This window comes from Alternaria alternata, assembly GCF_001642055.1.
Source record: "Alternaria alternata strain SRC1lrK2f unplaced genomic scaffold CC77scaffold_23, whole genome shotgun sequence".
NCBI classification, from domain to species: domain Eukaryota; kingdom Fungi; phylum Ascomycota; class Dothideomycetes; order Pleosporales; family Pleosporaceae; genus Alternaria; species Alternaria alternata.
In genome coordinates this window covers 543,915-569,958 of record NW_017306212.1, presented here as the reverse complement: position 1 = coordinate 569,958, position 26,044 = coordinate 543,915, and the positions used below count along the sequence as shown (strand labels likewise).

At 51.6% G+C, this 26,044-nt stretch overlaps 12 protein-coding genes and 1 non-coding gene across 13 annotated transcripts; 7 read left to right on the top strand and 6 right to left on the bottom strand.

The window, feature by feature from the left end:
* Window positions 1–170: 170 nt before the first annotated feature.
* On the top strand, window positions 171–938 carry CC77DRAFT_1065663 (hypothetical protein; the record flags this gene model as incomplete). Its single annotated transcript, XM_018528832.1, has 1 exon — window positions 171–938. The coding sequence occupies one exon, from the start codon at window positions 171–173 to the stop codon at window positions 936–938; it is 768 nt and encodes a 255-aa protein (XP_018381521.1).
* A 160-nt stretch (window positions 939–1,098) lies between these two features.
* CC77DRAFT_1024530 (hypothetical protein) lies at window positions 1,099–1,869 on the top strand. Its single transcript, XM_018525892.1, has 2 exons — window positions 1,099–1,437; window positions 1,580–1,869. The coding sequence occupies exons 1-2, from the start codon at window positions 1,212–1,214 to the stop codon at window positions 1,666–1,668; spliced, it is 315 nt and encodes a 104-aa protein (XP_018381520.1). The 5' UTR covers window positions 1,099–1,211; the 3' UTR covers window positions 1,669–1,869.
* A 134-nt stretch (window positions 1,870–2,003) lies between these two features.
* On the top strand, window positions 2,004–3,948 carry CC77DRAFT_422587 (pH-response regulator protein palC). The gene is made up of 2 exons (XM_018531628.1): window positions 2,004–3,270; window positions 3,322–3,948. Exons 1-2 carry the CDS (start codon window positions 2,110–2,112, stop codon window positions 3,577–3,579), a joined length of 1,419 nt encoding a protein of 472 aa, XP_018381519.1. The 5' UTR covers window positions 2,004–2,109; the 3' UTR covers window positions 3,580–3,948.
* CC77DRAFT_1034599 (galactosyl transferase GMA12/MNN10 family protein) lies at window positions 3,664–4,876 on the bottom strand (the record flags this gene model as incomplete). Its single annotated transcript, XM_018526882.1, has 3 exons — window positions 3,664–4,309; window positions 4,371–4,709; window positions 4,806–4,876. The coding sequence occupies 3 exons, from the start codon at window positions 4,874–4,876 to the stop codon at window positions 3,664–3,666; spliced, it is 1,056 nt and encodes a 351-aa protein (XP_018381518.1).
* A 1,151-nt stretch (window positions 4,877–6,027) lies between these two features.
* On the bottom strand, window positions 6,028–6,114 carry CC77DRAFT_t93. Its single transcript has one exon. It is a non-coding gene; the product is annotated as a tRNA-Asp (tRNA).
* A 467-nt stretch (window positions 6,115–6,581) lies between these two features.
* CC77DRAFT_1043763 (hypothetical protein) lies at window positions 6,582–8,479 on the bottom strand. The gene is made up of 3 exons (XM_018527329.1): window positions 8,311–8,479; window positions 8,033–8,255; window positions 6,582–7,976 (listed from the first exon to the last, which is right to left on the bottom strand). The coding sequence occupies exons 1-3, from the start codon at window positions 8,322–8,324 to the stop codon at window positions 6,690–6,692; spliced, it is 1,524 nt and encodes a 507-aa protein (XP_018381517.1). The 5' UTR covers window positions 8,325–8,479; the 3' UTR covers window positions 6,582–6,689.
* A 356-nt stretch (window positions 8,480–8,835) lies between these two features.
* On the bottom strand, window positions 8,836–10,287 carry CC77DRAFT_945447 (hypothetical protein; the record flags this gene model as incomplete). Its single annotated transcript, XM_018535023.1, has 5 exons — window positions 8,836–8,926; window positions 8,982–9,317; window positions 9,451–9,861; window positions 9,912–9,999; window positions 10,047–10,287. The coding sequence occupies 5 exons, from the start codon at window positions 10,285–10,287 to the stop codon at window positions 8,836–8,838; spliced, it is 1,167 nt and encodes a 388-aa protein (XP_018381516.1).
* A 1,714-nt stretch (window positions 10,288–12,001) lies between these two features.
* On the bottom strand, window positions 12,002–13,622 carry CC77DRAFT_1024523 (voltage-gated potassium channel subunit beta-1 channel subunit beta-1). Its single transcript, XM_018525891.1, has 6 exons — window positions 13,452–13,622; window positions 13,077–13,323; window positions 12,984–13,021; window positions 12,835–12,936; window positions 12,534–12,783; window positions 12,002–12,469 (listed from the first exon to the last, which is right to left on the bottom strand). Exons 1-6 carry the CDS (start codon window positions 13,484–13,486, stop codon window positions 12,122–12,124), a joined length of 1,020 nt encoding a protein of 339 aa, XP_018381515.1. The 5' UTR covers window positions 13,487–13,622; the 3' UTR covers window positions 12,002–12,121.
* Window positions 13,623–14,335: 713 nt separating this feature from the next.
* On the top strand, window positions 14,336–15,494 carry CC77DRAFT_418849 (hypothetical protein). Its single transcript, XM_018531625.1, has 2 exons — window positions 14,336–14,876; window positions 14,937–15,494. The coding sequence occupies exons 1-2, from the start codon at window positions 14,528–14,530 to the stop codon at window positions 15,245–15,247; spliced, it is 660 nt and encodes a 219-aa protein (XP_018381514.1). The 5' UTR covers window positions 14,336–14,527; the 3' UTR covers window positions 15,248–15,494.
* Window positions 15,495–15,741: 247 nt separating this feature from the next.
* On the bottom strand, window positions 15,742–17,694 carry CC77DRAFT_1065655 (hypothetical protein; the record flags this gene model as incomplete). Its single annotated transcript, XM_018528831.1, has 1 exon — window positions 15,742–17,694. The coding sequence occupies one exon, from the start codon at window positions 17,692–17,694 to the stop codon at window positions 15,742–15,744; it is 1,953 nt and encodes a 650-aa protein (XP_018381513.1).
* Window positions 17,695–19,092: 1,398 nt separating this feature from the next.
* Window positions 19,093–23,135, top strand: CC77DRAFT_1012758 (splicing factor 3B subunit 1; the record flags this gene model as incomplete). The annotated part of the gene is made up of 4 exons (XM_018523789.1): window positions 19,093–22,641; window positions 22,821–22,890; window positions 22,982–23,031; window positions 23,076–23,135. The coding sequence occupies 4 exons, from the start codon at window positions 19,093–19,095 to the stop codon at window positions 23,133–23,135; spliced, it is 3,729 nt and encodes a 1,242-aa protein (XP_018381512.1).
* An 870-nt stretch (window positions 23,136–24,005) lies between these two features.
* On the top strand, window positions 24,006–24,820 carry CC77DRAFT_1024517 (hypothetical protein). The gene is made up of 2 exons (XM_018525890.1): window positions 24,006–24,358; window positions 24,421–24,820. The coding sequence occupies exons 1-2, from the start codon at window positions 24,107–24,109 to the stop codon at window positions 24,601–24,603; spliced, it is 435 nt and encodes a 144-aa protein (XP_018381511.1). The 5' UTR covers window positions 24,006–24,106; the 3' UTR covers window positions 24,604–24,820.
* CC77DRAFT_1078917 (GroES-like protein) lies at window positions 24,700–25,906 on the top strand (the record flags this gene model as incomplete). Its single annotated transcript, XM_018529294.1, has 3 exons — window positions 24,700–25,491; window positions 25,682–25,803; window positions 25,883–25,906. The coding sequence occupies exons 1-3, from the start codon at window positions 24,966–24,968 to the stop codon at window positions 25,904–25,906; spliced, it is 672 nt and encodes a 223-aa protein (XP_018381510.1). The 5' UTR covers window positions 24,700–24,965.
* Between the last annotated feature and the right edge of the window lie 138 nt (window positions 25,907–26,044).

The window sequence follows — 26,044 nt, the reverse complement described above, 5'->3', positions numbered from 1 at the left end:
CATGTTGCGTTCTTACTCACATGGTCACTCTCTCACAGGGCACGACCCTTTGCTGAGAAGTCTTTGTCGCTACCAATTTAGATAACAGCGCAGTGAAGTAAACAAAGCAACCCTATCACCCGCTCCGTCAACGATGTGCTTATCGGGGCATGTCATCGCCGTGCAATAACATGTCAAGACATAGCCATGTTTCCAACTACCACTTTGTTTTCGCCATGTGCTACTACCGCTTATACATATTTGTGGGATGCGGCCACTCGACTTCCTCAGACGCGCCGGTTGGGTACTGTAAGGACGCGCGTAGAAAGAAGGAAGAAAGGGCGAAGGACCCGATGGAGAGTCAAGATCGGGACACAGAGTCTGGAGGCGGTTGCAGGTGTACAGACTCGCAGATTACATTGTTGCCAGACGATGACTCGGAAGGAAGAGCAAACGTTACCATCACCTGTGACGATGCCTCGAAACTTCTACATCCCGGTACCTCAATGAGCGAAGATAGGAGACAGGATACACAGTCTATGCCTACTACCCACGTTCCCCTGCATTTGATCACAGATGAGTGGCCTGTTTCACTACCTTCACCTCCACCTACCACTATCCAAGAGGGTCATACGCCGCCATCGAATTTACGGACAACAGGAAATGACACTGTTGAGCCATGCAGAGATGGTCGTGTACATCCTCTCCACACCATCAGGCTTGACCGTATATGCTCTGCCTGTGAGTGCGAGAGAGAAAGAAGACTCAGAGCGTTGTACTCATCAATGCGCGAGGTCAAAACTGATCTTACAAGATGGTATTGGAAATATCAAGGAAACATGAACAGGAAAGGCGCTGAGAATCAGCGGGCGGGTATGGGCTGGAGTGCTGGTGTAGGAGCGGCAGTAGGAGAATGGTGGGATCGGGGCAAGAAGGAGAACAGAAATGAGACAAGATGATTACAAGATAGTTTTGACCATGTTAAGATGGAGATTGCGTTGGACCTGTTCAAGATGCAAACACTGTGCAGACAAGAAAGGTGCAGCTGGTGATGCTTCGTCACGTGCACCAGCCGCCAATCGCAGCTCGGGCCTTTCAAAGCTCACAACATCACGACTACCACACCTCGCAACGCCGCCAATTGCCCCGTCGCACGACTGCTCATCACTCGACGGAGTCCTCGGAAACCAAAGACAGACACCCAACTCTGAACGCCCACTTCCGCCGCCACAATGCCGACACCAGAGTCCGAACTCTTCCTGGCCAAAAAGCCCAAGGTTGCGCCAACCTTTGATGGGGTCGATTACGAGGACAACACTGCGCTCAAGGGCGCACAAGACGCTATCATCAGGGAGCAGTGGGTCAGGAGCATGATGGCGAGGCTGGTCAGAGAGGAAATGGGCAAGTGCTACCGGAGGGAGGGGGTCAACCATCTGGAGAAGTGTGGACATCTACGAGGTAGGCCTTCCTTGGTGTGTATGGGCTAAAAGAAGACTTGGGTCAACGAAAAAAGGGCTGGAGACGTGGGGCGGATATAGCAGTCCAAGGCCGTCCAATGGAGGTACGGACATGACGGAGCGAAGGCTAACGAGTTGAACAGAGCGTTACTTTGAGCTCCTCAAGGACGCAAAGGTCAAGGGTTACCTCTTTGCGCAACAAAACTATGTCGACGATGCGCTCAAGCGATAAGCGGACCCGCCAACAACGGTGGTCACTTGTATAGAAGGACGGACAACGGGCAGACGATGCACGATACGCAGCGGAGAATACCACCAGCACGACGACAAGGGTTTATGGCGTTCGACAAGCATCTGCAGAAGAGATGCAACGATCCTCTCTTACTGGCGAATCTGTACATACACATGCCGGGGGAGGGACTGATGTAGCACAAATTATTGGAACAAGTGTGCAATTGCAGTGGTACAGTGCGTATATTTTCTTCTGGCTGACGTGATACTCTCGAGCTTGTAGAAATCCACTTCCAGGCGTATATCCATCTCTTTGTTGCTCCTACGCCCATGATATGATGAGACCAAGGCTAGCTCCTCAACCCCGCTACGACCGCGTACCTGCGTCAGCGACCGCTACGAACAGCAACAACAACCACAACAACAATCGACGCCCAACAAGATGCCCTTCCCCTTCGTCCTACCAACGACTTCCAGCATATCATTCACCGACTATTTCAACAGCAGCACACATCCATCCCTGCCAAACTGCGCAACCACTGCGCGAGGCGTCCTTCGTGACGTGCTCAAGCGACACAAGCGCATACCTCCTGCCTCACAAGCCTCGAACCTCTCCACGGTAACATCCGCCCTCAACGATTACATACCGTACCTGTTCGCCCTCGATGCGGGTCTGAGCGGTGCAAGCTGCGCGGGAGAAGAGATCGACCTGATCTTGGTCAAAGAGCTCGAGGTGGAATGGCGCTCGACACTGGGATCCTCAATACCGGGCCGCGAACCTGCAAGAGTAAAGCTCAAGAGCCTTGAGAGCGAGCTATGCTACACACTCTCCACATTGGCATACGTATACAGCCTCCAGGCTCGAGCACAACTACATACGCTCTACAACGCGACCGTACCCTCGCCCGAACAACGCGCGACGGCCATTGGTGCTGCTATGAAGCACTTTCTTGAAGCCAACTCTATACACACATACTTGTTGAACCGATCAGGCCAGTATAATTCACAGCCTGCCGCCATAGACATATCAGCATCCGTGCTGGGAGCGTTGGCGGAGCTGACCATGGCTGAAGCTACACTTATTACGGTGCTGAAAGATGACCCGTACCCAGCTGTGGTGATAGAAGACAGGAACAAGCAAAGTAAAGACTGGATGTTTAGAGGGTCCGATATACCCAAGGTCCGCGCCCATCTCTTCGCGCGACTGTGCCTTGCGTCGTCCGAACACGCTGCCAAAGCTCAAGCTATGATGGGACGGTCTTCCAAGGTCAACGACGACCTGCTGAAATACGTGGATGACTTGCGACGCACGGCAAAGGGTAAGGCCTGTCGGTTCCTCGCCTGTGATGCTGAAGCGGGTGGTAAAACAGGAGAGGGCATTGCGTGGCTACGGGGCGCAAAGAAGGAGCTTGGCTTTGCCTCGCTAGGTGCCGAGGAAGAGAAGAAGTCGTCTGGTTTCTCCAAGCTAAAAAAGGAGTGGCAAGAGAAGAGAGAAGATCGTAAGATTGAAAAGGGTGTAGACTGGGGTACTGATGCCGGCAAATTCGAAGAGGGTCGGATTGTTGACATGTTGCTGAAGAAGTGGGAAAAGCAAAACGACACTGTATGTCTACTTGCTCCTTGTTTCGTCATGGAGTGTGGCTGACGATAATAGGTTGGCGTCCAACTGGTGCCTCCCTCGGAACCGTTACTCGCAAGCATGCCTTCTGGGCGCGAGTATCACACAACGAAGATGTTCATTGTACCAGCGTTAGACGAGGACGCTTTGGTTCGCATGCGGGCGCCTCCAGACCCGAGCGAGCCTTTCGAAGGCGCTGAAGATGATAGCGCGGACGAGGACGAACGCAGTCCTCCCGCTGGCGCTTTTCCAGGTACAAAAGCGGACTATGCACCAGGATCCGCCTACTACTGAGTCATGGAGACATCTAATGCGAACGATATGATTGATGAGTTGCGCCAACCAGGTTGCGTCAGCTTGTCTGCCTACGTGATTGGTTCATGTCCCATACCCAAGATCTCTCCAAAACGCCTCAACTTCACCCGAAACGTCCCTCTGCACTCTGCCTTTTTCCCATACATTGTCTGATTTGTTCAACATCTCGCTCCATTCATTCAATAAATCTCCCCTCTTTCCACGCCCAGCAAAGTGGACCAGATAATCGCCTCTTCTTACATGACGTTTGTCTAACCCTTCCACGTCCTCTCTCTCTTCGAACTTTTGTGCTCCGCCTTCTTCGTACCCATTGAACCAATGTTGTGGTACGAAGTGCGCTCCATCTCTGAACTGGTCGGTCTGTAGGACGTGTTCCATGGCAGATTGTTCGGTGAAGGGGAGGTCGACGCCGGGATTGTAGTGGCGGAAGGCAAGAATGGCTGTGAAGAGTTCAATCGCCCAACTGTTGACACGAAGTAGAAAGATACCGTTGTTGAGACCGTTCCAGTCCTTGGTCACAAGCATATGCGTTGTGTTCGCCGGAGTCTGTAGTTGCTCATCGTCGCGGCGCCACCACGAACCGAAGCGTGCTTTCTCTGGTGGCAGGAAGCTCGATATAGGGCGGCATTGGTCGAGAATGATGGTGTCTCGATCAACCCATTGAATCCACTCCAGACGTTCTTTGGCTGGTTTCAACATCTCGCGCATGCTAAGCGTGGGTGTACAAAGTCAATACATGTCTCACAAGCAGTTCGCTCAGGGACACTTACAGCAGGTTGAGTATGAAGGCCGGTTTGTTCCACAGGTCATCTACAATTGGATCGCACATCACTCTGACCTCGGTTCCGTGGACCAAGGCGTGGAGGAGGTGTGTCCGGAACGCTTTCTGGTAGTACTCCTTCGATTTGCCGAAATGAGCTGTGACGGTTGCGATGCGCGCCCTTCCGGTTGCAAAAGGGGAGTATTTTCGACATGTAGCACGCTTTGTTGTAGCCTCTTCAATGAGTTCCGGTGAAACTTCTGGTAAACACTTCGAGTCACCGTGTGCAACGAACTGCGGAATGAGCTTCGGATGCGGTCGGGCATACTGGACAGAGAGGTTTTCTAGACTGGTCTGATTCCAGAGAAGGATAAAGGGGAAGCCGATGAGGAGGAATGATACCCAAGTGAAGAACTTGCAGTTGAGGAATCTCGGGGAAGCATACATGGCCTCGGAATGAATAGAAGTAGAAGTCAAAGGAAAGCTGCTGTATTCCTCGTTTGGAAATCGTGACATTTTATTGCTATTGGATGCCAGCTTGGATAAATAAGAAGGGGTAGAGAAGGGACTTGATCGATGTTTTCCAAGACACTGGTAATAGAACAAGCAACAGTGGGTGACGAATGCTGCGGCAATAATCTCTTGGAAGCCAGAGAAGCCGTCGTATGCTACAGTGTACTCGCACGCCTGCGGGAATCAGGTTGGGAGCCGACCTGGTATGGCGGCATTGGCATCTTCGTCCCAAGAGCTTCGTTGTGCTTGTCTCAAGCACAGAGGCGCTAGCTTTGACTACGTTTGTCGATTACGCTGCTAGTAGGCTATAGTTCTCCACGAGTGCATAATCGAGGCTTAGACTATGAACGAGGAATGGACGGAGTTTTCATCTGATGTGGTGGTTGCAATAAATACACGGCTCACCCACGGACATTGCAGAATTGACACGAATACGCGAACCTCGCACATGGTAGTCGTCTAGATGGTGTATAGCAAGCTGCTCATATTGGCAAAAGTCTATGATATGTTCCGAAGCTGACGAGCTCATTGCGATACGTGTTTCTGCTCGGGGAGATACCTTGGCCTCTCGTCGGTCTTGGCTTACCTGGCATCAGCGCCGCTGCTCCGAAACATGTACGGAGCTGAAACAAACCAAAGCCTCCATGACAGTAACTCGGATTCATTTTGAGGCTGATGGTGTGTGAAATGGATCGAAGCGTCTTGACTGCCTTGGTATACATACGTAGGCAGTCCAAGGATACATAAAGTATACTCGTTTTCCAACACTGTGGTGCCTGGGTACCCACGGACACGTCGAGCCCGTGCATGAGCGGCAGATGGTAATGGGATTTCTAATTCTGTTGACGCTTTGTAACGACACGACTGCCGTGATGTCTTGGAGCATTCCGGAGCGACCGGATAGTGTGGTGAGGTGGAGGTGGATGGACGTGTCTTCGGCGCGAAAGACAGCCACGGTTCTCAGCAAGGAACGCATGCAGAAGCCATCACAGCAGCACACAACAGGTCCACGATCCATGTTATGTTGTTACATAGTATAGAGACAAAAAGAGGATCGTTCTTCCACTGTCGTTCCACAAGCAAGCGAGAATTGTCCCAATCCACGCAGCTGTGAGGCTAGAACCAGAAAGCAAAAAAAGGGAAAAAGAACATTGCTCTCCAGCGGGGAATTGAACCCCGGTCTCCCGCGAGTTGCCAGTTATGGTGACAAGCGGAAATACTGACCACTATACTACTGAAGATTGATGAAAAAAATATTGATTCAAAAAAATATATACTAAAAAATATCCACGATGTGTTGAAGTGATGCAAACCAACGCAGTTGCGTCATTCTCATCAAACCACAACGCGTACTTAAGCGCGTATTCGATCATGTCAAATTTTCCACCTCAGTTTAGACTCGAAACTTTTTCCAGCACCTACCTAACGCAACATAAAGCGTTAGCACTAGTGAAATGCGCCTGATATAAGAGTATGATCCCGTAGCCCTATCAATAACAAGAGTTCTAGCTGCTATTCAATCCTACTGTATCCCGCTCATTGTCGTGATCTGGTCCGTATCAGTCTTTATGAGCATCAGTAGTGCTGCTGATGACTGGAGCTTCGTCTTGTGCCTCGTATTCACGCACGCTTGCATTTCCCTCATCCTTCATGATCAGATTATATTCGTCACTAGAACAGACAGACGAGTTTCCCTGCAAGTAAAGATATCCAGCATGGTCCAAAGTTGATTACATATACTTTGATGCATCTATTCCTGCAGTCATGCACTCGGAACTATATACAGCGCCTGTTCCAAAACCTACTCGCTCCCACGCTAGTCCTTCACACTCACACCAGCTTTACTGGCATCCTTAGCACTCTGTTTCTGCGTCTTTGGCACATCCGCTTCCTCTTCCTCTGAGGTCTCTTCCTCTTCCTCGCTGTCTTCTTCCTCTGAACTCTCTTCTGCTTCGTCTTCCTTAGCCTGTGTAGCTGCTTTCCCTTTTGCAGCCAACGGTGCAGGTTTCTTCTCATCATCGCTGTCCTCCTCTTCACTGTCTTCTTCCTCTTCGTCGCTATCTTCCTCTTCTTCGCTGCTCTCTTCCGCAGCTACAGTCGCCTTCTTCTCTATTTTTCCTGGGACCTTGGCTGCAGTAGCTGGCTCCTTCGCATCAGCTTCCTCCTCAGAACTCTCCTCCTCGGATTCTTCTTCTTCGCTTTCTTCGTCCTTTGTCGAATCTATCGGTCCAGCACTAAGCGCAGGGTTCTTCGCATCGTCGTGCATCGAGGAGGGCCCATGTACAGGCTTCTGCAGATCCGAAAGCTTGGGGATACTCGGTTGCGCAGCTGCTTTTGTACCCTTCGTGCTCTTTGATTTTGCATCTTTACTCTTTGTGTCTTTGCTACTTGAGGATTTCGATTTTGACTTTGCTGGAGCTTTTCCTAGGCCAAAGAGACCTCCCGTGGGTTTTCTCGTGGACTTGGACTTTGCATCTTTCGAGGATGTGGTTTTTACTTTAGTATCTTTTGTCTTGCTGTCCTTTGCTTTTGCGTCTTTTGCCTTTGCGTCCTTTGCTTTGGTGTCTTTGTTCGTGCTCGGTGCAGCGGCCTTCGCGTCTTTGGTCGACGTACTCGAGGTAGCAGGCTTGGCTTCTGTTTTGGTAGTGGAGACAGCAGGCTTTGTGTCTTGAGTCGTGGTCGGTGTAGCAGGCGTTGCAAGCTTCGGCGTCTCAGGTAGTGGGACAGACTTCGGCGAGAGGATGCTACCAGGGTCTTCTTTTGTGGGGCTCTTTTTCGACGTCGCTGAGGTGGGTGTGTTCGTCTTCTCTGCCAGCAGGGGGTTTGTAGTTTTGATGTTACTTGGCACGGGCTTCAACGAAGCGGCCTTCTTCGCGGCTTCAGCACCTAGCTCCCGGAGCGCCAGGTTTGTCTCCAGACTAGGTGTGACAACATTCTCCTTCTTTGCAGCTGTGCTTGTGGATGAGAAGGAAGAGGTGGTGGTAGCTGGTGCAGCCATAGGCGGGGGCCCGGGTTTCGCAGGGAAGGGCGTGAAGGCTGATGTGACGCCCAACGCTTCTCGGATCTCATCGTATTCGTTCCATTCTTCGATCTCTGTAATGCCCTATATTACATAGATTAGCCTTCCCGTCCTAGCTACGTGCCGCGTTCTGTACCTACACCCAAGACATATCCTTCTTTGACTATCAGAGGGAGCTTCTTTCCGCTCGCTCTCCGCTGGAATAGCTTCTTTGCGAGCTCATCAGTCGCAGTATCTACTCCTTTGAACGGGATCTTGTTCGCTCGTAGGATTGTTTCAATTCGCGAGGTAGCTGTGACGATATGGGAGGAGCCGGCGGTCAGGGAGGTGAACAGGTAGATGGTCGGATCGTTATCATAAACACTTGGAGACACGGAGTCAGTGTATGTCTCACATGCATTTCGTAGTCACAACTCACCTGAGCTCCGCCATGATGGGGACAGCGAAAACAAGCTCGGTGGGGGATGGGCAGGTTCGTGATCGGGGATGTTTTAACAGCAGAAACAGAGAAGTCAAGACAACAAACACGTATATATTGACGAGGGGTTTATAGAGCTAGACACGACGTGTTGCGACGTAGTTTCACCAACACTCAAGTTACAGGCTGACGCACGGACTGGACCCTGCTTCTGCGCTCCCTAGCGCAGGAGCAGGGGGGTCTTAGATAGTGGGCAATCGCTACATCAACATTTAACAGCGTGTTATGACTGTGTTCGCTTACTAACATTCTGTCCAACGCCACTACGACACTATTGCAACACTTTGATTAACACAACATGGCGATATCCCTATGGGCAAACCCTCACCTCGCGCGCTACGGCAGTGCCAATCATGATAGAGACGTGAGGTCAACGTGCTTATATTATTGCTTATACCGAGCGAGTGACATTACATATTATCAGAAAAAAGACACAACTAGTACTTCGTTTCTCTTGACTAGACATTATGCGGGCGTAGGACCATTCGAGAATTTGCCAGCAAGAACAGTCATCAGGGCGTCGCTGACTTCAAACTCCTCAAGGACTGCGCCAAAGCTAGCCGATGTCAGTAAACACTCTGGTTCAATCGTCTGCCTTGTTTTCGACGTACCCGTAGCAGCGGACTTTGGCAAGGAGCTCTGTCTTCATGAGCTCAATGTCTTGCTTGGAAAGATCCCGAATGTTCTCGTCTTGTAGGATCTTCGCCCAGGCCATAATGGGCGTGATCTCCCCATCAAGGGGCAGACGGTTGCTCAAATCGAGCAGCTTCATCAAGTCCGGCATCTTGACGTCCGGCATCTGATGTGGATACTTCTCCTCGGGGCAATTTGCGATATGCGCGTCGGGAGGGGCGGTGGCCATGAGCGCATGACCACTAATGTTTTCGTCGGCGTCGTGGGCGCGTACCATTAAAAACTGCATGTGATCCATGCAAGGTCGCTCGAGCCTGTCAGACGCAATCGTCAGAACAGCGCGTGTAAAGATAAAGAATAACGTACGGAAGTCGAACAGAACGAAGAGAAAAGACGCAAGCGCATTACTGCTGGGGTGGAGGAGAAAGGTAGGGCGATCGGTCGTACGTTAAAACGAAGTCTATCCCAATCTGGTCATAGTCGAGCCCATGCTGCTGTTGATGATGTGACTGTTGGGCTTGTTGTTGCAGAGTCAAGGGCTGGCCACTCATGCCATCATGAGAAACTGATCCGCCTGTTGGTGGTGATGTGTAGCCAGTCGACGCTGATCCTGGCCCATAGCCTGATACGCTACCCGTAGAACTTCCATAGGCAGAGCTATCAACTCGACCCATGCCGTTGTTTGCTGGGCTGGAAGTGTCGAAGGAGATTCCATGCGCCATAAGCAATTCTCTCAGTCGCCGGTTCTCTTGTGCGAAAGCGTCTCGTTCCCGAGACGTAGCGGCGAACGTGTCCTTGAGACGTATCACCTCCTGTTCAAGAGCTTTGATATACAGCTCTTTTCTTTCCCGGTGTGTTCTTGTCTATGGGTCAGTGTGTGATATCGCGCGTAGCACTCCTGAGTTTACCTTTGTGCCTGGCGGTTCAACTCCTGTCGCCGTGTCAAGGCAGGTTTGCTGTCCGGTTTAGGTCCTCTTCTCTTTGGCGGTTGGCCATCTTGCAAGAGTCAGTAACCGATAGAGCCAAGACCATGGTCGACAAACCTCTCGTAGTCTTCTTGTCGGTCAGACTCTTGAAGAATCCAAATTGCGCTAAAGGACTTTTTGATTCGCTGCCTATAGATTGCCACTGCCCTGTACTCTCCATGTCCGACGCAAATCCAGCCAAGCTGCCTCTCCTGCTGCTGCTCATACTCATCTCAGAGAAACACTCGGAAGGTCGACGAGAAGCGGCAGGAGAAGGGTACTCGTTGGCAGCGCCGGGTGGAGGGTAGGTGGGCGCCATGGTCAGCACGTGCGCATCGGGCCAGGACATATAACGAGCATGCGACATGGTGTTTTGGTATTATGCGAAGGATTAAGAAAACAAAAAGAAATTAGGTATGTGTATGTGTGATAAGCTTGGACGGGAAGCGAAAGTAGTGCAGCCATGTATATGTAGTGTCTCCGGAGCCTTGTATCGACTGAGGCACACAAGAGTTCGCATGCTGGTTTCTCGTTCATGCGCCGTTGTCAACGTCCGGCATGCAGGCGAGCCGTGAGGCACGTGTGCAACGTTCATGCCGACACCGGTAAAGCTTGCCTTGACGAGACTGGTCTTGTCTCTGCAGCACGTTTGCGGGAGTGGGGTGAAGACGCAAGAGTGCTTCAACAAGTGCGGACCAATAGTGGAGAGCGTCTCCGCGTGCCAAGAACAAGGTGTAGGAGTCGCGAAGCGGAGACAAAACAGATCCAACGTCAAAACACCGAGGGATTAAAGCACTGTATAATGCCAAGAGAGAGCCAACATACCACTGCTATTGTTGTGATAATTCGCGTCCCCAGAGGAGGGGTCGGTCTTGATAGTCGTAGCCATGCTATGTGAGCTGCATTGATCAACACGCACACTTTATGGACAAAACGGTTGTCTCTTTCGGCGCTGAGTTGGCGGATAGGCCGGCCGTGGAAATACAGTGAGCAACACGCTAGAGATTGGTCAGTTTACAAGTCAACGTTGAACCCTTGCGCACATCCGAAACGCACAGCTGTCTGTATCGTCGGCGCTCAACTATGACGACTAGACAGGCCGCAGTGAGCCGCGTCTTCGTGGTGGATTGACCGAGCAAGAAGAGTTGAGGCTTACATCAGGTTCTCACTGTTGCCGAGGTTCAGTTCCTGGTGCTTCCGAGTTGAGAGAAAGGGCGATGATGGGGAGATGGACGTAATGGGCGACGAGTGGTCGACGCAATTGAGACAAGCGATGGTGCTCTTGGCGTCGCAGAGTCGGATGTAGCACAGCAGAGGGCAAGCTGGTCTGAAGGATGTGTCAGGGATAACTCTTACACTTGCAGTGCGATGTTCAACGCGATTTAGTAGCAAGCCAGGCACGAAATAATGCACTACGCACTGGAAGATCGTCGGCGGGAACACAGCCCAAGCTAACGATTTGGAATCTGCGCGACTCCGGGCCTGGAGGTTGGAAGATGAGGCGGTCAGTGCACAAGATCGAGCCGAACAGCTTTTGGGTCAATCAGAGCCAGGGCGCGGAAGCAGCTTGAGATCCGCTGGTGTTTAGCGGCTCGAGTCTGCGGCTCTGCACCTCGTCCGGTCTAGAGCTTGCAGACGGCTGACGGTGCAGTGGCGCGATGCGATACGTAATATCCCAGCTTCACAGTGCAAAAAGAAAGGGTCGGTACGCAAAATCCGGCGGCTTTCGTGTCATGTACTTTGTTGAAGGCCTGCCGTAGCCACTCTTGGCAGACCTCGACCCCGACAAGTCTCGGGGGGGCATCTCTTCCTGTGGCGAGTGTATCGTCCTCTACCACACTTCTTTGTGTAACATGCATCCACTTAGAGAAGCGTTATCCTTCCCCGTACGGTCACGTTGTGCAGTACGTAGAGCTGCCGCCGCAGCCCAATCGCCACATTTTCGCAAACCGACCTCCTACGCCATAGCGCGTCTATAGCACTCAGCTCGACGCATAAGATTAGAAAGCAGTTAGAAAGCAAATCATGGACCCCTAATACGTTCGACACAACTGAGGCTGTCGATTTAACTTCCATTACACTACATAAGCTACTCTAGATCGGTTGGGTACGCTGCGGGCTTTGACCAGGCCTTACAGCCGTATCGGAGGACCTTACGGCTTGTTGTCGAGGATCTTCTCAATCTCCTCCATGAGCTCCGGTGTCAACTTGTCGAGCAACTTGATAGCGCCACAGTTGTCCTTGACCTGTTCGGGCTTCGTCGCACCAAGAATGACTGTAGACACATTCGGGTTTTTGGCTGCCCAAGCAAGAGCAAGCTGAGTAGTGGAACCTCCTAGCTTTTCCGCAATCTTGGTTAGCTCCTTGACCTTCTTGATCTTAGCCTGTCCCTCTTCACTCTTCAGCGCCTCGATTGAGTTCTTGAAGAATTCGGGGTTCGTGGCGAAGCGAGAGTCCTCAGGAATACCATCATTGTATTTACCAGTCAGCATGCCTGACGCCTAGAGATTGGTACATGAAGTCAGTAAATGTGTCGCATGCGATTCATGTAGGGTTATTGTTTACCAAAGGTGACCAAATGGTCGTTCCGTATTGGTACTTCTTGTACAAGGGTGCATATTCCTTCTCGAAACGCTCACGGTGGAAGGCGTTGTACTGGGGCTGCTCGACGATAGGGGCGATAAGGTTGTACTTCTCGGCAATGTCACATGCCTCCTGGATCTGCTCTGCAGACCACTCGGAAGTTCCCCAGTAGTATGCCAGGTTCATCTGAATAGTCTGGGTGAAAGCTTCGACAATCTCCTTCATCCCGACGCTAGAGATACATCAGCTCGCAATCGAAGGAAATGACTAGATTGTTGCATACTCAGGATCGTAGCGGTGAGCAAAGACAACGTCAACGTAAGAGTGATCAAGACGCTTCAACGAGCTCTTCAAGCCCTCGACGATGTGCTTCTTGGATAGACCCCTACATGTTCATTAGTCAAGTAAAGGTATGTAAAGCATATGTCCTACCTAGTGTTCGGCTCCTTCCTCTGGGTTCCAAAGAAGACCTTCCCAATGTTGTTAGCCTAGATTCATCGCATTTCGACACTAAGCACATCTTACCTTTGTGGACAAGACATATTCGTCGCGCGGCCATTGCAGCTCCTTGAAAGCCTTTCCCATTTCAAGTTCGCACTCGCCAGCTGCATAGACTTCTGCAGTGTCAAAGAAGTTGATGCCATGGTTCCATGCTTCTTGCATGCAGTCCTTCACGATGGAGCCTTTTTGGGTTCCTCCGTACGTCAACCAACCTCCAAGGCTCAGAACCGATACCTTCAACCCAGCGGGTCCCAGGCGACGGAACTGCATGCTAGATTTACATCAGCCAATACTCGAAGGAAACGGATATAAAGATACAGAGCTTCAGGCTGCAGATTGGGGATAATCTACTCGACCAGCCAAACTCATCTGCATCATAACAATTGACATGCAACTTACTCCTTGGGGTCAAACTTAGTCTCGACGGCAGGCATTTTGGATACGAGGAATGATATAATAAAAGTGAAGTTTAGTTGGATAAGATTTCAATCGCTGGAACAGAGTGCAATGAGGGGCAGGATGTATCCAAGCAACTTGGTGGGGCAATCCTGCCGTGGTGGCGGATCAACACCAATGATGTCAATCATTGCAAATGTGGCAGGCGGGACCGGAGTTAGCCTACAAATTCCGTGTTAGCGGCACTTGCAGCTGCTGGAAGGCGGTAGAATAGCCGTAGGCCTCGGAAACGCGACTGATGGTTTGGGGGACTTGTGCTCCCTATAGACTAAGCGCTGGAGCGGCGCAAATGTCCCCTTTGCTGACGGCTTTTAAAGTGGGGCGGCTGCGGCTGAGGAGCTGCCTGACACAAGAGCATAAGCATGCAAAAGCATCCTTCCGTCAGCGGCCAGCCACGAGAGATCATCTCGCCTCCGTCGAGTGCTTTGTGCCACAGAATTCGCCTTATAATCTTGTTGTAGTGGTACTAGAAGCGGGTATAACTCCTGTCAGTCGGTATTGGCAAAAGCTTGACCTCGCTCGTTTCACGTTTCGAAACACCCCCGGCCGGTCATTGACGCACACCCAATCACAGTCGCACAACGCGCATTCACGTGCATTGTTCGTCACCTCGACAAGCAATGATTGGCAGTGACTTCTCATTGATCTGGTGCCATTGTAGGACAGGGTCCTGACTATCATGCTGACGGGCTGTTCGAAGGGAGGCCTTGAGGCGCACCGTCTATATCTTGGCCGTTCCCCTTCCTTCACTACACTGCCTCCTCACGGTCTCTCAACCCCTTATTTAGATCACTTGTTTCTGCTGGGCTGAAGCGTATTCAATTCAAAGTCACTCATTTATAAGACACTGTCCCCGCTGTTCACTTCAACAGAACATCAGAATTCAAGAGTTCACGAGTGTCCCTTTGTACTTAAGGCCTCCTCACCCTGAACCAGAATACCTTCTAGAATCCCAACAACTCAGCCTCGTCAGTCGACCTCTACACTAGAGCATCACAATCCACCAACCTATAAACAACATGGGTTTCAAGAAGAACATCCTCTTTGCAGGTGCCTTTGCACTCTGCGCCTTTGCGGCACCTATTCCTGACTGCCCCGACGACGTCCCAGAGACAGATGCAACAGAGTTGACTGCAGCCAACTTGATCGCCATCGCACCCGCCACCCAATCCTGCGCCGGTGCGGATTTCCCCGATGAATGTGCCGATGCGACACAAGCTGCTACCGCTCTCAACAAGGCTTTCGATACTTACAAGATCACCGCCAAGGGCGAGAAGGCTGCCATAGTCGCCTATGAGATTTTCGAGAGCGGTGACTTCAAGTACAAGAAGAACCATTTCCCAGGCCGACCTGGTCAAGGCACGAGGAGTAAGCAAAACCGTCAGGTGGATCGCACGTGGAACACGAACTGACTTTACACCCGTTTAGTGATGGCGATGCCACCGTTTGTCGAGAAGTACGCTACCGATGTCGCCGGCGCAGACGCTGTGACCCAAGCAAAAGCTGCAGGAGAAAACGCCGGTTTGGAGGCAGTACTTGCTCTGGTCAACAGCGACGATGAAAAGAGCTTTGGAAGTGCAGCGTGGTTCGTTACCACCCAGTGCAGTGCAGACGTTCGGGCTGGTCTTGTCGAAGGCACTGTAGATGGCTGGCACAAGTTCTTGACTGACTGTGTTGGCACATCGCTTGATCCTACGCGTGACACTCCTTGGACTGCTGCCACAGCTACCATCCAGTAAGGGTATTAGGACACGTTCAAACGCTGGTTTGGTACATGGGGTACTTGTTGCATAGCGCGATGGCTTTGAAAAGCTTCTTCTATTCTCATTATGGTTCACGGAACTTTTTCGTCATTACGAAATTTTATGATTTGTTTGTATAACTACCTTGAACGATGCACATCTCATGTGCACTAAACAATGTGTTACAGAGTTTGTATGGTTCTAATTCAACATCGATTTTAAGCACATGCTCCTCAACGAGGACGAAAAGACCGTGAGTGGTAACTCGCATTTTAAGAGATCTAGAATGCGCACGCGAGTGAACAAATAGTACTTGATGATGAACTATGTTTAAATATTATGGTAATACATACAGGCCAGCAGGAAACATAAGCTAGAATATTGCACTGTCTGAAGAGAAAGAAGAAGTCGCTACGAAGGCTAAATATATACAAGCAGATATGAGCATCGAGTCCCTCACGAGGGCTAGGAACACAGCTCCACCCATTCTTTCAGAGCGGTGATACCTCGCCCCAAGCACCAATGTCCTCTCTGGCCATAGCCTCTCCGCACTCAGGACATGTACATGCATCGAATCCATGTGAACTTGCACATTGCCTAACCCACGACTGTAAACATCCGACACAAGTTGCAGGTTCGTGCCAGCAGTTCGCCGTTATCCTGCGCTCACTAAATTCCCATATAGGTTTCGCCGTCTTGCACAGGATACACGTGCGTTCAATAGCTGGCGTGTTGCGTCGAGAACTAGGTGTTCCTGCTCGAGGGCTCACGGAGACGTCGAAGGTAGGGCGCTGATGTTGTTGTGGAGCTGTGCAGGTAATATTTGGAGAAGGTAGGGCGATCATGCTGCTGCGCTGTGATTGCATCGACAGAGGTCGTGATTGCATCGAAAACGGACGTACTTGCGAGACGTTCTCGACGGATAGCCGGGAGTGCATCGTGGTTGGCGATAGCGAATTTCCGCTGCTGCGGCGTCGGTCTGCGGAGGCAGCGGGACTTGGAGGGCCATCGGCCCAGGGGGCGAAGGGTGCTGGAAGGGGTGCTTCGAATTGGGTGGATTTAACGCTTAAGTCAAAGGGAGAGTAGGTTGGTGTTGGGATAAGATCGACGGTCGACAGACGTTTGGATGCCGTTGGGTCTTGGCTCACTTCGGTTTCATAGACGTGCAGATTTTCTTGCGTCAGGTTCATTCTCCGTAAGTCTTCAACTACGGTTGCGAACTTTGCTGGCTCATGTGTAGCTGACGAGTCTCTTCTTCTAGCCCCAAAGTTCTTCAATGCTTGCGGTATTGTCGACCATCTGTGTTTGATCTTCTTCTCTGGCTTGCTCTTTTCTTCGATGGCATCAAAAGCATCCAACGTGGAATGTATCGGCGTCGCTGGCGTGGCCGAGAACACTGGTGGCGGGGAAAACGCAAGTTTCGAAGATGTTACCGGCGTAGGTGGCCCGACTTCATCATCTCCGTATTGTTGGTAAACCATATCGTTCTCAATATTCTCGCCTGAGACAGCTTTGGGTATACTCCCCGACATGGGCCGAGAGGAGTTCATCGGGTAGCTGTTGTTTCTTAACCCGCGCGAGGAAGCGATCTTAGCGCCCGAGCGATTTCGTTGATGGTAGGTTGCGAAAGACGTAGGCCGCGGTCGTGATTGCATTGGTGGACTGTCGAGTGCAGTAAAGCTTTGAGGATGGTATGAAATGGGACGTTGCGTTTGTGAGACCTTCGGGTCGTTTATCGGGGGGTATGTCCATTGCGAAGGGTGTACTTGTGGCCTCTCACATTCGCAGCTACCTCGTGAGGAGATGCTACTCCTTGGCTTGTCTGGACTATCAAGGGACGACGATGCAGGGCGCTGACCTGGCGTGTTGGGGCTCATCGTGGAAGGGGAAGCAATCCATTCGGGCGATAGCAGGTGTTGCGGATTATACGATACCGGTCGTGTGAGTGGGAGTGGTCGTCGCTTGATGAAGGATGTGTCGAGTTTAGCGTTCGGGGTTGTTTCCGGGAGCTTCCTCAAAGTTTCTTCGGGATTGAAAGACGAAGTCGGACGATCCGGGTTCGTCCATTTGTCCAATAAATCAGAGTCACTGTCTGCCTTTGGTTTCTCTTCGACAACCTCTGGGTTCTCCTCGATGACCTTTGGCTTCTCCTCAACGACCGGTGGCCTCTCCTCGGCGGCCTCTTCCTCCTGCTCTTTCGTTACGTCCAAACGATGGCCCTGTTCTTCCTCGACATCGGAGACCTCCAAATGCTCGTACATCGGTCGTTCTAACCATCGTGTTGTTACCGACTTCTCGCGTTGTAAGTTTCTCAAAGCTTCCTCAGAGTCTGCGATAAAGCCAAGCATGCGCTGCGCTCTTGCAGAATCCCTCTTAATCGGCCTTGGATGCCTCAAGAGTGGATGTACGTCATCCTGGACATGACTCTGCGCCACAGCCGCCATTTTTTTGAGGCCGTTCAGCCGAAACGAGGGAGGCCTGAAGAAATACCAACGACGGCAAACGTGGTTGGGGAAAACGAAACAGTGGGCACGAGCAACGCAATAAATCAAGAGGCAGGATTAACCCCTCGTAACGACGTGGGACAGCGTCCCTCCATTATCAGCAGCATGCCGCGACCTTACCACTACCACGGACCCCGGCACGGTACGACTTTACTGTGTGGCTGGCAGCAGCATAGAACCGATCTGCCCGTTTCAAGCCCTTGCGCAGAAAGCCCGGAGCTGCGTAAATCACCGTTAGCTTGGCTCGCGCAACACTGCGCCTTCGATTATTCGTTGCTAGGGCCCGTATTGCGAGGCCTGCAGTCACGATAGTTCGGCGGTTTTGGGAGGTCCCCGCTGGGTGAGACGTATTTTTAGAATCAGTAGTAGGGCCTGGTGGGTTTCTGCGGATAACCCACGAAGTGCCGCGAGGCTTGTGGCCACGAAGAACCTCCCTTGCAACGACTGCAATCACGTCGACGTCAAAGTACGGGGTTTAATGATGACGAAGCATAATTCGCGCTGGCGGTGTGAGCATCTCGTGATGGCTGGCGCAATCTCAGGTAACGAAGAAGATCAGCGAGCCACATAATCGACTGACGAACAGTGCCCGCTGTTGTGCCAGTGCTTCGTTTTAGTTTGTCAAGTGGGTCCGTTGCCTCTGGAGCTCAAGACAACAGAAGAACTAGAGCTCCTCGGCTTCTTGGAATTATTTTGGTCAGGAGTAGCCACTCCGCGTGCTACCCAACGTAGAAGAGACGCGCATGCAGGCGAGGCGCCACCAGGGCGACAGAACTCAAGGCTGAGCAGTCCAGCGCTATCTTGCGCCTTCGGAGATCATGCAGCACATGGCAACGCGTCGGCTCCGCATTCTTGCAGGCTCTTGCAACTTGCATCTGTAGGCGTCAAGTAAGCTGGTACTTCACTTTGCGTTAAACCCAAGAACAATGCACGCATGAACCGGTTTGAGTGGACGGGTAAAGCTAAATGGCCTACGTTCGCCCGTTGGCAGATGGGTGTGCCGCATTTCGATATATTGCGAGGCGGACTAGGGTACCGGTCGTAGGCACACTGAGAAGGATGGCCACGCCGCTTGGCTTGAGTGTGGCTGGTATTGATGAAGTCATGTCTGAGAGCCTTGCAGTGGTGTAGCCTGGCGACGTTTTGTGCGCCCGCGTGCTGAGACGACTCCAAGCCATGAGTTTCGAGAGGCATGGGAGGGTGGGTGACTAAGCTAGATGCGCTAGCACCAATGCGGCCGCCGCCAAGCAGGGCATCGCGAAACTTTGGAGAAGCTCACAGGTTGCCATCGCCTCAATCACCCCAATCCCAACCCAACCGTCACAACCTGCTGCAAAAATGGCCGGGCCGCGCGCAGGAAACTCGAGGGCCAACGGCGCCGCCAACGGGGACACGTCGAACAACAAGCAGTCACTCAACGAGCCCCTCGATAAGGAGCTGTACGGCGGAAACAATGGCGACTACGTCAGTTCCATCGCCGTTGCCGACGACGACAACGACATGGAGGACGTCCAACTGAATGGCCGGAGCCTTGTCGGGCAGTACACAGCATCCAAGGAGATGATGAACGAATTCGCGCACGGCGATGCGGGAGAGGCGGATATCCTCGACAGTCGCGAGAAGCAGGCTCAGATCGCATCACGCGAGACTGACTACCAGCGACGGCGATTCGACCGCGCACTCTCTCCATCGCGGGCAGATCCGTTTGCCAAGGATGGCGAAGACGGTGGCCAGTCGTACAAGGACGTGATGAAGCAGCGCGAGTTTGAGCGCGAAGAAGCGCGTGTAAAGAAGTTGATCGAGGAGAAGGAAAGGACGGGGGGGAACGAGGTACTTGACCACAAGCCTACGCTCAAAGACGATGAGTCTACTCCCGTCGATGGCGACAAGACTCCGCCGATGAAGAAGACTCGCAAGAGGAGACGGTGGGACGAGGCTGGCGACGCCGAAACCCCTGCGATCAAGGAAGAGGCCGACGGCGTCAAGGTTGAGTCGGAGCCCAAGAAGCGGTCGCGATGGTCACCTGCACCCGAGGACGACAAGGTCGAGGCCGCTCAGCCAACCCGATCACGTTGGGATACCACTGCTGTAGCCCCTGCCAGCACGGCAACACCCGCTCCCGCTGCGAACGGCGCCCGTCCAGTTGCGCAGACATTCGCATTCGGTACCGACATCTCGAACCGCAATGCTCCCCTCTCCGATGAGCAGCTCGACATGATGCTTCCTGGTGAAGCCGAAGGATACAAGGTCCTCGAGGCACCTCCAGGGTACGAGCCAGTGCGGCGGCCGGTGGGCATGCCCGCACTTCCAACAGGATACCAGGGTTTCTTGATCCCAGAAGCAGACAACAGCTTGGCTGCCATGGGCAAGCAGCTGCCTACAGAGATTCCTGGCGTTGGTGATCTGCAGTTCTTCAAGAATGAGGACATGAAATACTTTGGAAAGCTCACAGATGGTGCAGACGAGAATGAGATGACAGTGGAGGAACTGAAAGAGCGCAAGATCATGCGACTGTTGCTCAAGGTCAAGAACGGAACGCCGCCTATGCGAAAGACTGCACTTCGACAACTAACAGACAACGCCCGGCAATTCGGCGCAGGAGCTCTCTTCAACCAGATTCTGCCACTACTGATGGAGCGCACGTTGGAGGATCAGGAGCGCCATTTGCTTGTCAAAGTTATCGATCGTGTTCTTTACAAGCTCGACGACCTTGTCCGACCCTACGTTCACAAGATCCTCGTTGTTATTGAGCCTCTTCTTATCGACCAGGACTACTATGCACGTGTCGAAGGTCGGGAAATTATTTCCAACCTTGCAAAGGCTGCTGGTCTCGCCCACATGATCAGTACAATGCGTCCAGATCTAGATCACCAAGACGAATACGTCCGGAACACTACCGCTCGAGCCTTCGCCGTCGTCGCATCCGCCCTAGGTATCCCCGCTCTCCTCCCCTTCCTCCGAGCTGTATGTCGATCCAAAAAGTCGTGGCACGCGCGTCACACTGGCGTGAAGATTGTTCAGCAGATTCCTATATTGATGGGTTGTGCTATTCTCCCTCACCTCAAGGGACTCGTGGAGTGCATCGGCGAGAATTTGAACGACGAACAGCCAAAGGTCCGCATGGTCACAGCTCTTGCGCTTGCTGCCCTGGCCGAAGCTGCCAGCCCGTACGGTATCGAGTCCTTCGACGACATCTTGAATCCTCTTTGGACCGGAGCTCGTCGCCAACGTGGTAAGGCTCTTGCATCTTTCTTGAAGGCTGTCGGTTATGTTATTCCGCTCATGGACGAGGAGTACTCCAACTACTACACGAGTCAGATCATGGAAATTGTCATCCGCGAGTTCCAATCACCCGACGAAGAGATGAAGAAAGTTGTGCTCAAGGTCGTTTCCCAGTGTTCAAACACTGCAGGTGTAACACCAGTCTACCTCAAGGACAATGTTCTGCCTGAATTCTTCAAGCATTTCTGGGTGCGCCGTATGGCTCTCGACAAGCGCAACTACCGACAGGTGGTCGACACCACTGTGGACTTGGCCCAGAAGGCCGGTGTTGCTGAGATAGTCGGCCGCATTGTCAACAACATGAAGGATGAGAACGAAGCATACCGCAAGATGACGGTCGAAACTGTTGACAAGGTCATCAGCACCCTCGGAGCTCATGATGTCGACCAGCGTTTGGAAGAGCAGCTAATTGATGGTGTCCTCGTCGCTTTTCAGGATCAGACTATCGAGGACCCTATTGTCATCGACGGTTTTGCTACGGTCGTCAACGCACTGGGTGAGCGTACAAAGACTTACCTACCTCAGATCGTCGCGACGGTTCTCGCTAGGCTTAACAACAAGTCCGCTACAGTTCGCCAGCAAGCGGCGGACCTTATCTCCCGAATCACTTTCGTGATGCAGAAGTGCGACGAGGATCCACAGCTCATCAAGCTTGCGCAGGCGCTATATGAATATCTTGGTGAGGAGTACCCTGAGGTCCTTGGGTCCATTCTTGGTGCTCTGCGCGCTATTGTCACAGTCGTTGGTCTCCACGCTATGCAACCGCCTATCAAAGATCTGCTGCCTCGTCTGACACCCATTCTTCGCAATCGACATGAGAAGGTACAGGAGAACACCATCGATCTGGTGGGACGCATCGCTGATCGAGGCGCAAACTATGTCAACCCTCGCGAATGGATGCGAATCTGCTTCGAACTTTTGGACATGCTCAAGGCTCACAAAAAGGGTATCCGTCGTGCTGCCAACAATACTTTCGGTTATATCGCCAAAGCCATCGGTCCTCAGGATGTGTTGGCTACCCTTCTTGGTAACCTCAGAGTCCAAGAGCGACAGTCTCGTGTCTGTACTGCCGTCGCTATCGGTATCGTTGCAGAGACCTGTGCGCCCTTTACTGTCCTTCCGGCCCTTATGAATGAATATCGCGTGCCGGAGCTCAACGTTCAGAATGGTGTACTCAAGTCGTTATCCTTCATGTTTGAGTACATTGGCGAGATGGCGAAGGACTACGTCTACGCTATCACACCACTTCTCGAGGATGCTCTCATTGATCGAGACCAAGTGCACCGACAGACTGCTGCTTCGGTAGTCAAGCATGTTGCTCTTGGTTGTGTCGGTCTCGACTGTGAAGACGCGATGATTCACTTGCTCAATCTCCTTTGGCCAAACTTGTTTGAAACCAGTCCTCACGTCATTGACCGCATCATTGAGGCTATTGAGGGTGTCCGCAACGCCATTGGTACTCCGCTCGTCATGAACTACGTTTGGGCCGGTCTCTTCCATCCAGCTCGCAAGGTGCGACAACCTTACTGGCGCATCTACAACGATGCTTATGTTCAAAACGCCGATGCCATGGTTCCAGCTTACCCAACATTTGAGGAGGACGAGGTTCGGAGACATGAGCTGGATATTTTCATCTAAAAGTAAGATCCCCAGTATCTTCATTTGCTTTCTTCCCGGGGCCACTGTCCTGGGGATTTGTTGCGCCTTGTTGTCTTCAGCGAACTGGGAATTGGTTATAGTTTGAGTAGTGATAGGCCAACCTTTTTGGAGTCTGGGCTATCTAGCTTATCATGTACATCACAGTATGGTTGGATCGGAGTATGCGGCGTTACAAGCACGCTGAGATAAGGGAGCGTAAGTCGCCGTCACCAGGCCACTTCAGTTAGGACCTCTAATGGTAACAAAAAGATAATCTGTACCCACTTTACACGCTGATCACCTTTAGGTTTCCGTGAAGTTATCCCATCTTTCCCAGCTTTTGATCGTTGCAACAAGGTAAGTCGGTGTTTGCTGTCGTCCTGTATGCTGAATTATCGAAGAAACCGGAGTACGCTTCCTCATTACTAGGCCGGGCGTCCTATTTTGTCATACGCTCTTGAGGATAAGTACGTGTGATTCACTTCTTCTCGTCCGCACACATCATACATGGCGCCTGGTCATTCTCTCCATCTAGCAGGTTTGCATCACGATCGTTTTGGCCGAACTGTGCTTGGACGTTGCTGGGTATCAGCTTCAATATATCGCCACATCCGCTAGCCTTCAACTGAGTTGAACAAAGAACCGACTCTTAGTGTGTTGTGCGCCCAGCACAGGCTTGAGCCTGTTGGATTTACAGCTCGAAATTCTCATACAGTGTGAGTGTGTAGACTCGATGTAATCGATTAAAGATACCCGATTGCCATTTAGTTCAAGTTTGTATAATGAAGCACCTTTTTTGAAACTTAACATCATGCCAGCTTGTGAGATCTTCTAATCCTTTCACTGTATCCTCACACCAACGACTTTCACTCTCCAGCGTTATCGTTCTCTATGCGCAACTGGACGCTACGAATCACATTCGGAGAAGTAATGCAAAACCGAAGAAACGGGTATTCGGCAGGAATAAACGAACAGAGGCCTGGACCAGATAACTTCAGGTGGGGGAACCTTCACCATGAACCTCATGACACGGGTATGTAATCTTAGCCCCAATCGATAAGCCGATACGAGAACGCAAAAGCCATATCCTCAGGCAGGCGCGCTACCGAGTCAGCGAGTGGTCCTCAGCTGACTTCGCATGCCACACGCGTCACGGCAGCATGTGTCAATACATCTGATTCGCGATAGCAGCAGGGCACCTTACATGCCACGACGAATAAACCATGGGTCGATCTTTGCGAACGTTAAAGGTAGGAATGGCAGCTTGTGTGTGGGACGCAGTACGATACTTTAGGCAGCAGCTGTTGATATCAAGGACTCCATAGTCCGCCAATCTTACATCTCACCCGCTATCTTCAGGCTCTCTTACTTCCAACCTGAGCAGATATTGCAATAGTCTTTCCCAAACAAAAAAATTACAGCATAGCGGAGTATGTCAGACTCAGCCGAACCCGATGTTGCGCTCCCCACTGCACCGTTACCCGACGCTCCAAAGAAAACCTACGACGCATCATGCCACTGCGGTGCCTTCAGATACTCTGTCGCTGTTTCACCTCCACTAGATGACCCAAATGCGGTTGTGATGGAATGCAATTGTAGCATCTGCGTATGCAATGGCTACCTCTTTGTCTACGTGCCCAACGAACTCGTCATTTTCACCGAGGGTAGTATTGAGCAGTTCAAAGTAAGCCTGATACGATTGAAGCAAGCTTTGAAAGGCTAAAGTACGCTGACCTCGATACACAGTCTTACTCTTTTGGCTTCAAAAGGATGAATCATTACTTCTGCGGCACCTGTGGCGCATCGTGCATGGTGCGCTCCAAAGACCCTAGTTTCTTTCCTGGAATGACTTGTGTCAACGTACGCATGCTTCAGGGCGTAAAGCTCGAGGACTTGAAGCGCAAGCCTGGCGATGGGAAGAGCTATTGAGTGAAATTGTGTCTGGCCCAGCCAGTATAACGAGTGGGTGATGCTGGGAGGAAAGAAGTGGAAACCAGTGTGAAGTCGATATCTAAACAAAATACGAGAATTCAATCGAGATATGGTCGATTAGTTGGTGTTCAAATGTTCCGAGGTATCGAATGTACGGCTCAAGATGCTGACACAGAGTGGGGACGATCGATTAGAAATACAGTTTCGCCCTGCAGGATATAGTGCATTCTTGATAATCATATCGTACTAACGCAGCACTTTTACATACAAGTGTTGCAGCCTCGTCCTTCGTGCTGTGCTGCTTGTCACCCGTTACAATTCGATTATCGACAACCTCCCTCTCGTGTCCACTCCTAGTCATGTCTCCCTCCCTTTCAATACCCAACACCTCTTCTACACCAACTTCGCCAGGGCGTTGGGTAGTCACAGAATTTGGCAAGCCATCCGTGCTAAGATGGGAAGCGTTCGATCCCACGGCCTCGCTTTCTGCCGGCGGAGTCCTCATCCGCATTCTCGTTGCTGGTATCGCAGGAGTCGACAATATACAACGCTGCGGGGGCTACCCTCATCCGTTGGCAAAAGATCCTGGGTTCACAACTGGGTATGACCTTGTGGGCGAAATCATAGCGCTGGGTGATGCTGTGCCAGAAGAGAGAGGACTGGAGGTTGGAGAAAGAGTGGCGGCATTGAGTATCATTGGTGCGCACGCTACACATATCGTGCTGCCCTATGAAGAAGTCATGAAGCTGGATAAGCATGACGATCCACTAAAGATATGTGCACTGCCGCTGAATTACATGACAGCATGGGGTATGCTGAAGCACAGTGGTGTGAATTTAGCGCCCGGCTCGAGCATCTTGATTGGGAGTGCAAGTGGAGGACTGGGTACGGCTGTTGCGCAGCTTGTCACGGCGTTCGATATGGTAAGTTATCGCTGTACGGAATGCATGCGAGACATACACTGACTCCGTATGTTCACATCTGCAGGGTATCAAGATGATCGGAACATGTTCGCCGAGCAAGTTTGAATATGTCCGCTCGTTGGGTGTGGTGCCGCTGGATCGAAGTGCTCCAGATCTTGTTAAACAAGTTCATGCACTGACAGACGGGAAAGGAGTTGACGTTGCATATGATGGCGTTTGCAATGAAAAGACTGCACACGACTTCCTCGCAGCAACCAAGCAAGATGTTGGCAAAGTAGTTGTCTTTGGAGCCATGGGAAGTATTGCTGATGATGGGAGCAAGATGTTGGGAAGCATCGATGAACTGTTTGCAGCACTGTTGCAACCTCCACGAGTGAGCTTCTGGTCGCTTGACATAGAGTTCCCAAAGAAGAAAGAAGTGGCGGAGTTTTATGCTGTTGTGGAAAAAGTAAGAGAGGGGAAATTAGATCCCGTTGTTGCGAAGCTGTTGAGACTGAGCGACGCAGTGGAAGCGC

Bases quoted from the DNA above. Each gene is read 5' to 3' on its own strand.
- CC77DRAFT_1024530 (XM_018525892.1), top strand. From the start codon at position 1,212: ATGCCGACACCAGAGTCCGAACTCTTCCTGGCCAAAAAGCCCAAGGTT. The intron at 1,438-1,579 runs GTAGGCCTTCCT...CGAGTTGAACAG, and splicing joins GAAGTGTGGACATCTACGAG to AGCGTTACTTTGAGCTCCTC.
- CC77DRAFT_422587 (XM_018531628.1), top strand. From the start codon at position 2,110: ATGCCCTTCCCCTTCGTCCTACCAACGACTTCCAGCATATCATTCACC. The intron at 3,271-3,321 runs GTATGTCTACTT...TGACGATAATAG, and splicing joins GGGAAAAGCAAAACGACACT to GTTGGCGTCCAACTGGTGCC.
- CC77DRAFT_1043763 (XM_018527329.1), bottom strand. The intron at 7,977-8,032 runs GTAGGTACAGAA...TATGTAATATAG, and splicing joins AAGAAGGATATGTCTTGGGT to GGCATTACAGAGATCGAAGA.
- CC77DRAFT_1024523 (XM_018525891.1), bottom strand. From the start codon at position 13,486: ATGCCTGCCGTCGAGACTAAGTTTGACCCCAAGGA. The intron at 13,022-13,076 runs GTAAGATGTGCT...AACATTGGGAAG, and splicing joins AATATGTCTTGTCCACAAAG to GTCTTCTTTGGAACCCAGAG. The intron at 12,784-12,834 runs GTATGCAACAAT...ATGTATCTCTAG, and splicing joins GCTCACCGCTACGATCCTGA to CGTCGGGATGAAGGAGATTG.
- CC77DRAFT_418849 (XM_018531625.1), top strand. From the start codon at position 14,528: ATGGGTTTCAAGAAGAACATCCTCTTTGCAGGTGCCTTTGCACTCTGC. The intron at 14,877-14,936 runs GTAAGCAAAACC...ACACCCGTTTAG, and splicing joins ACCTGGTCAAGGCACGAGGA to TGATGGCGATGCCACCGTTT.
- CC77DRAFT_1024517 (XM_018525890.1), top strand. From the start codon at position 24,107: ATGTCAGACTCAGCCGAACCCGATGTTGCGCTCCCCACTGCACCGTTA. The intron at 24,359-24,420 runs GTAAGCCTGATA...CTCGATACACAG, and splicing joins GTAGTATTGAGCAGTTCAAA to TCTTACTCTTTTGGCTTCAA.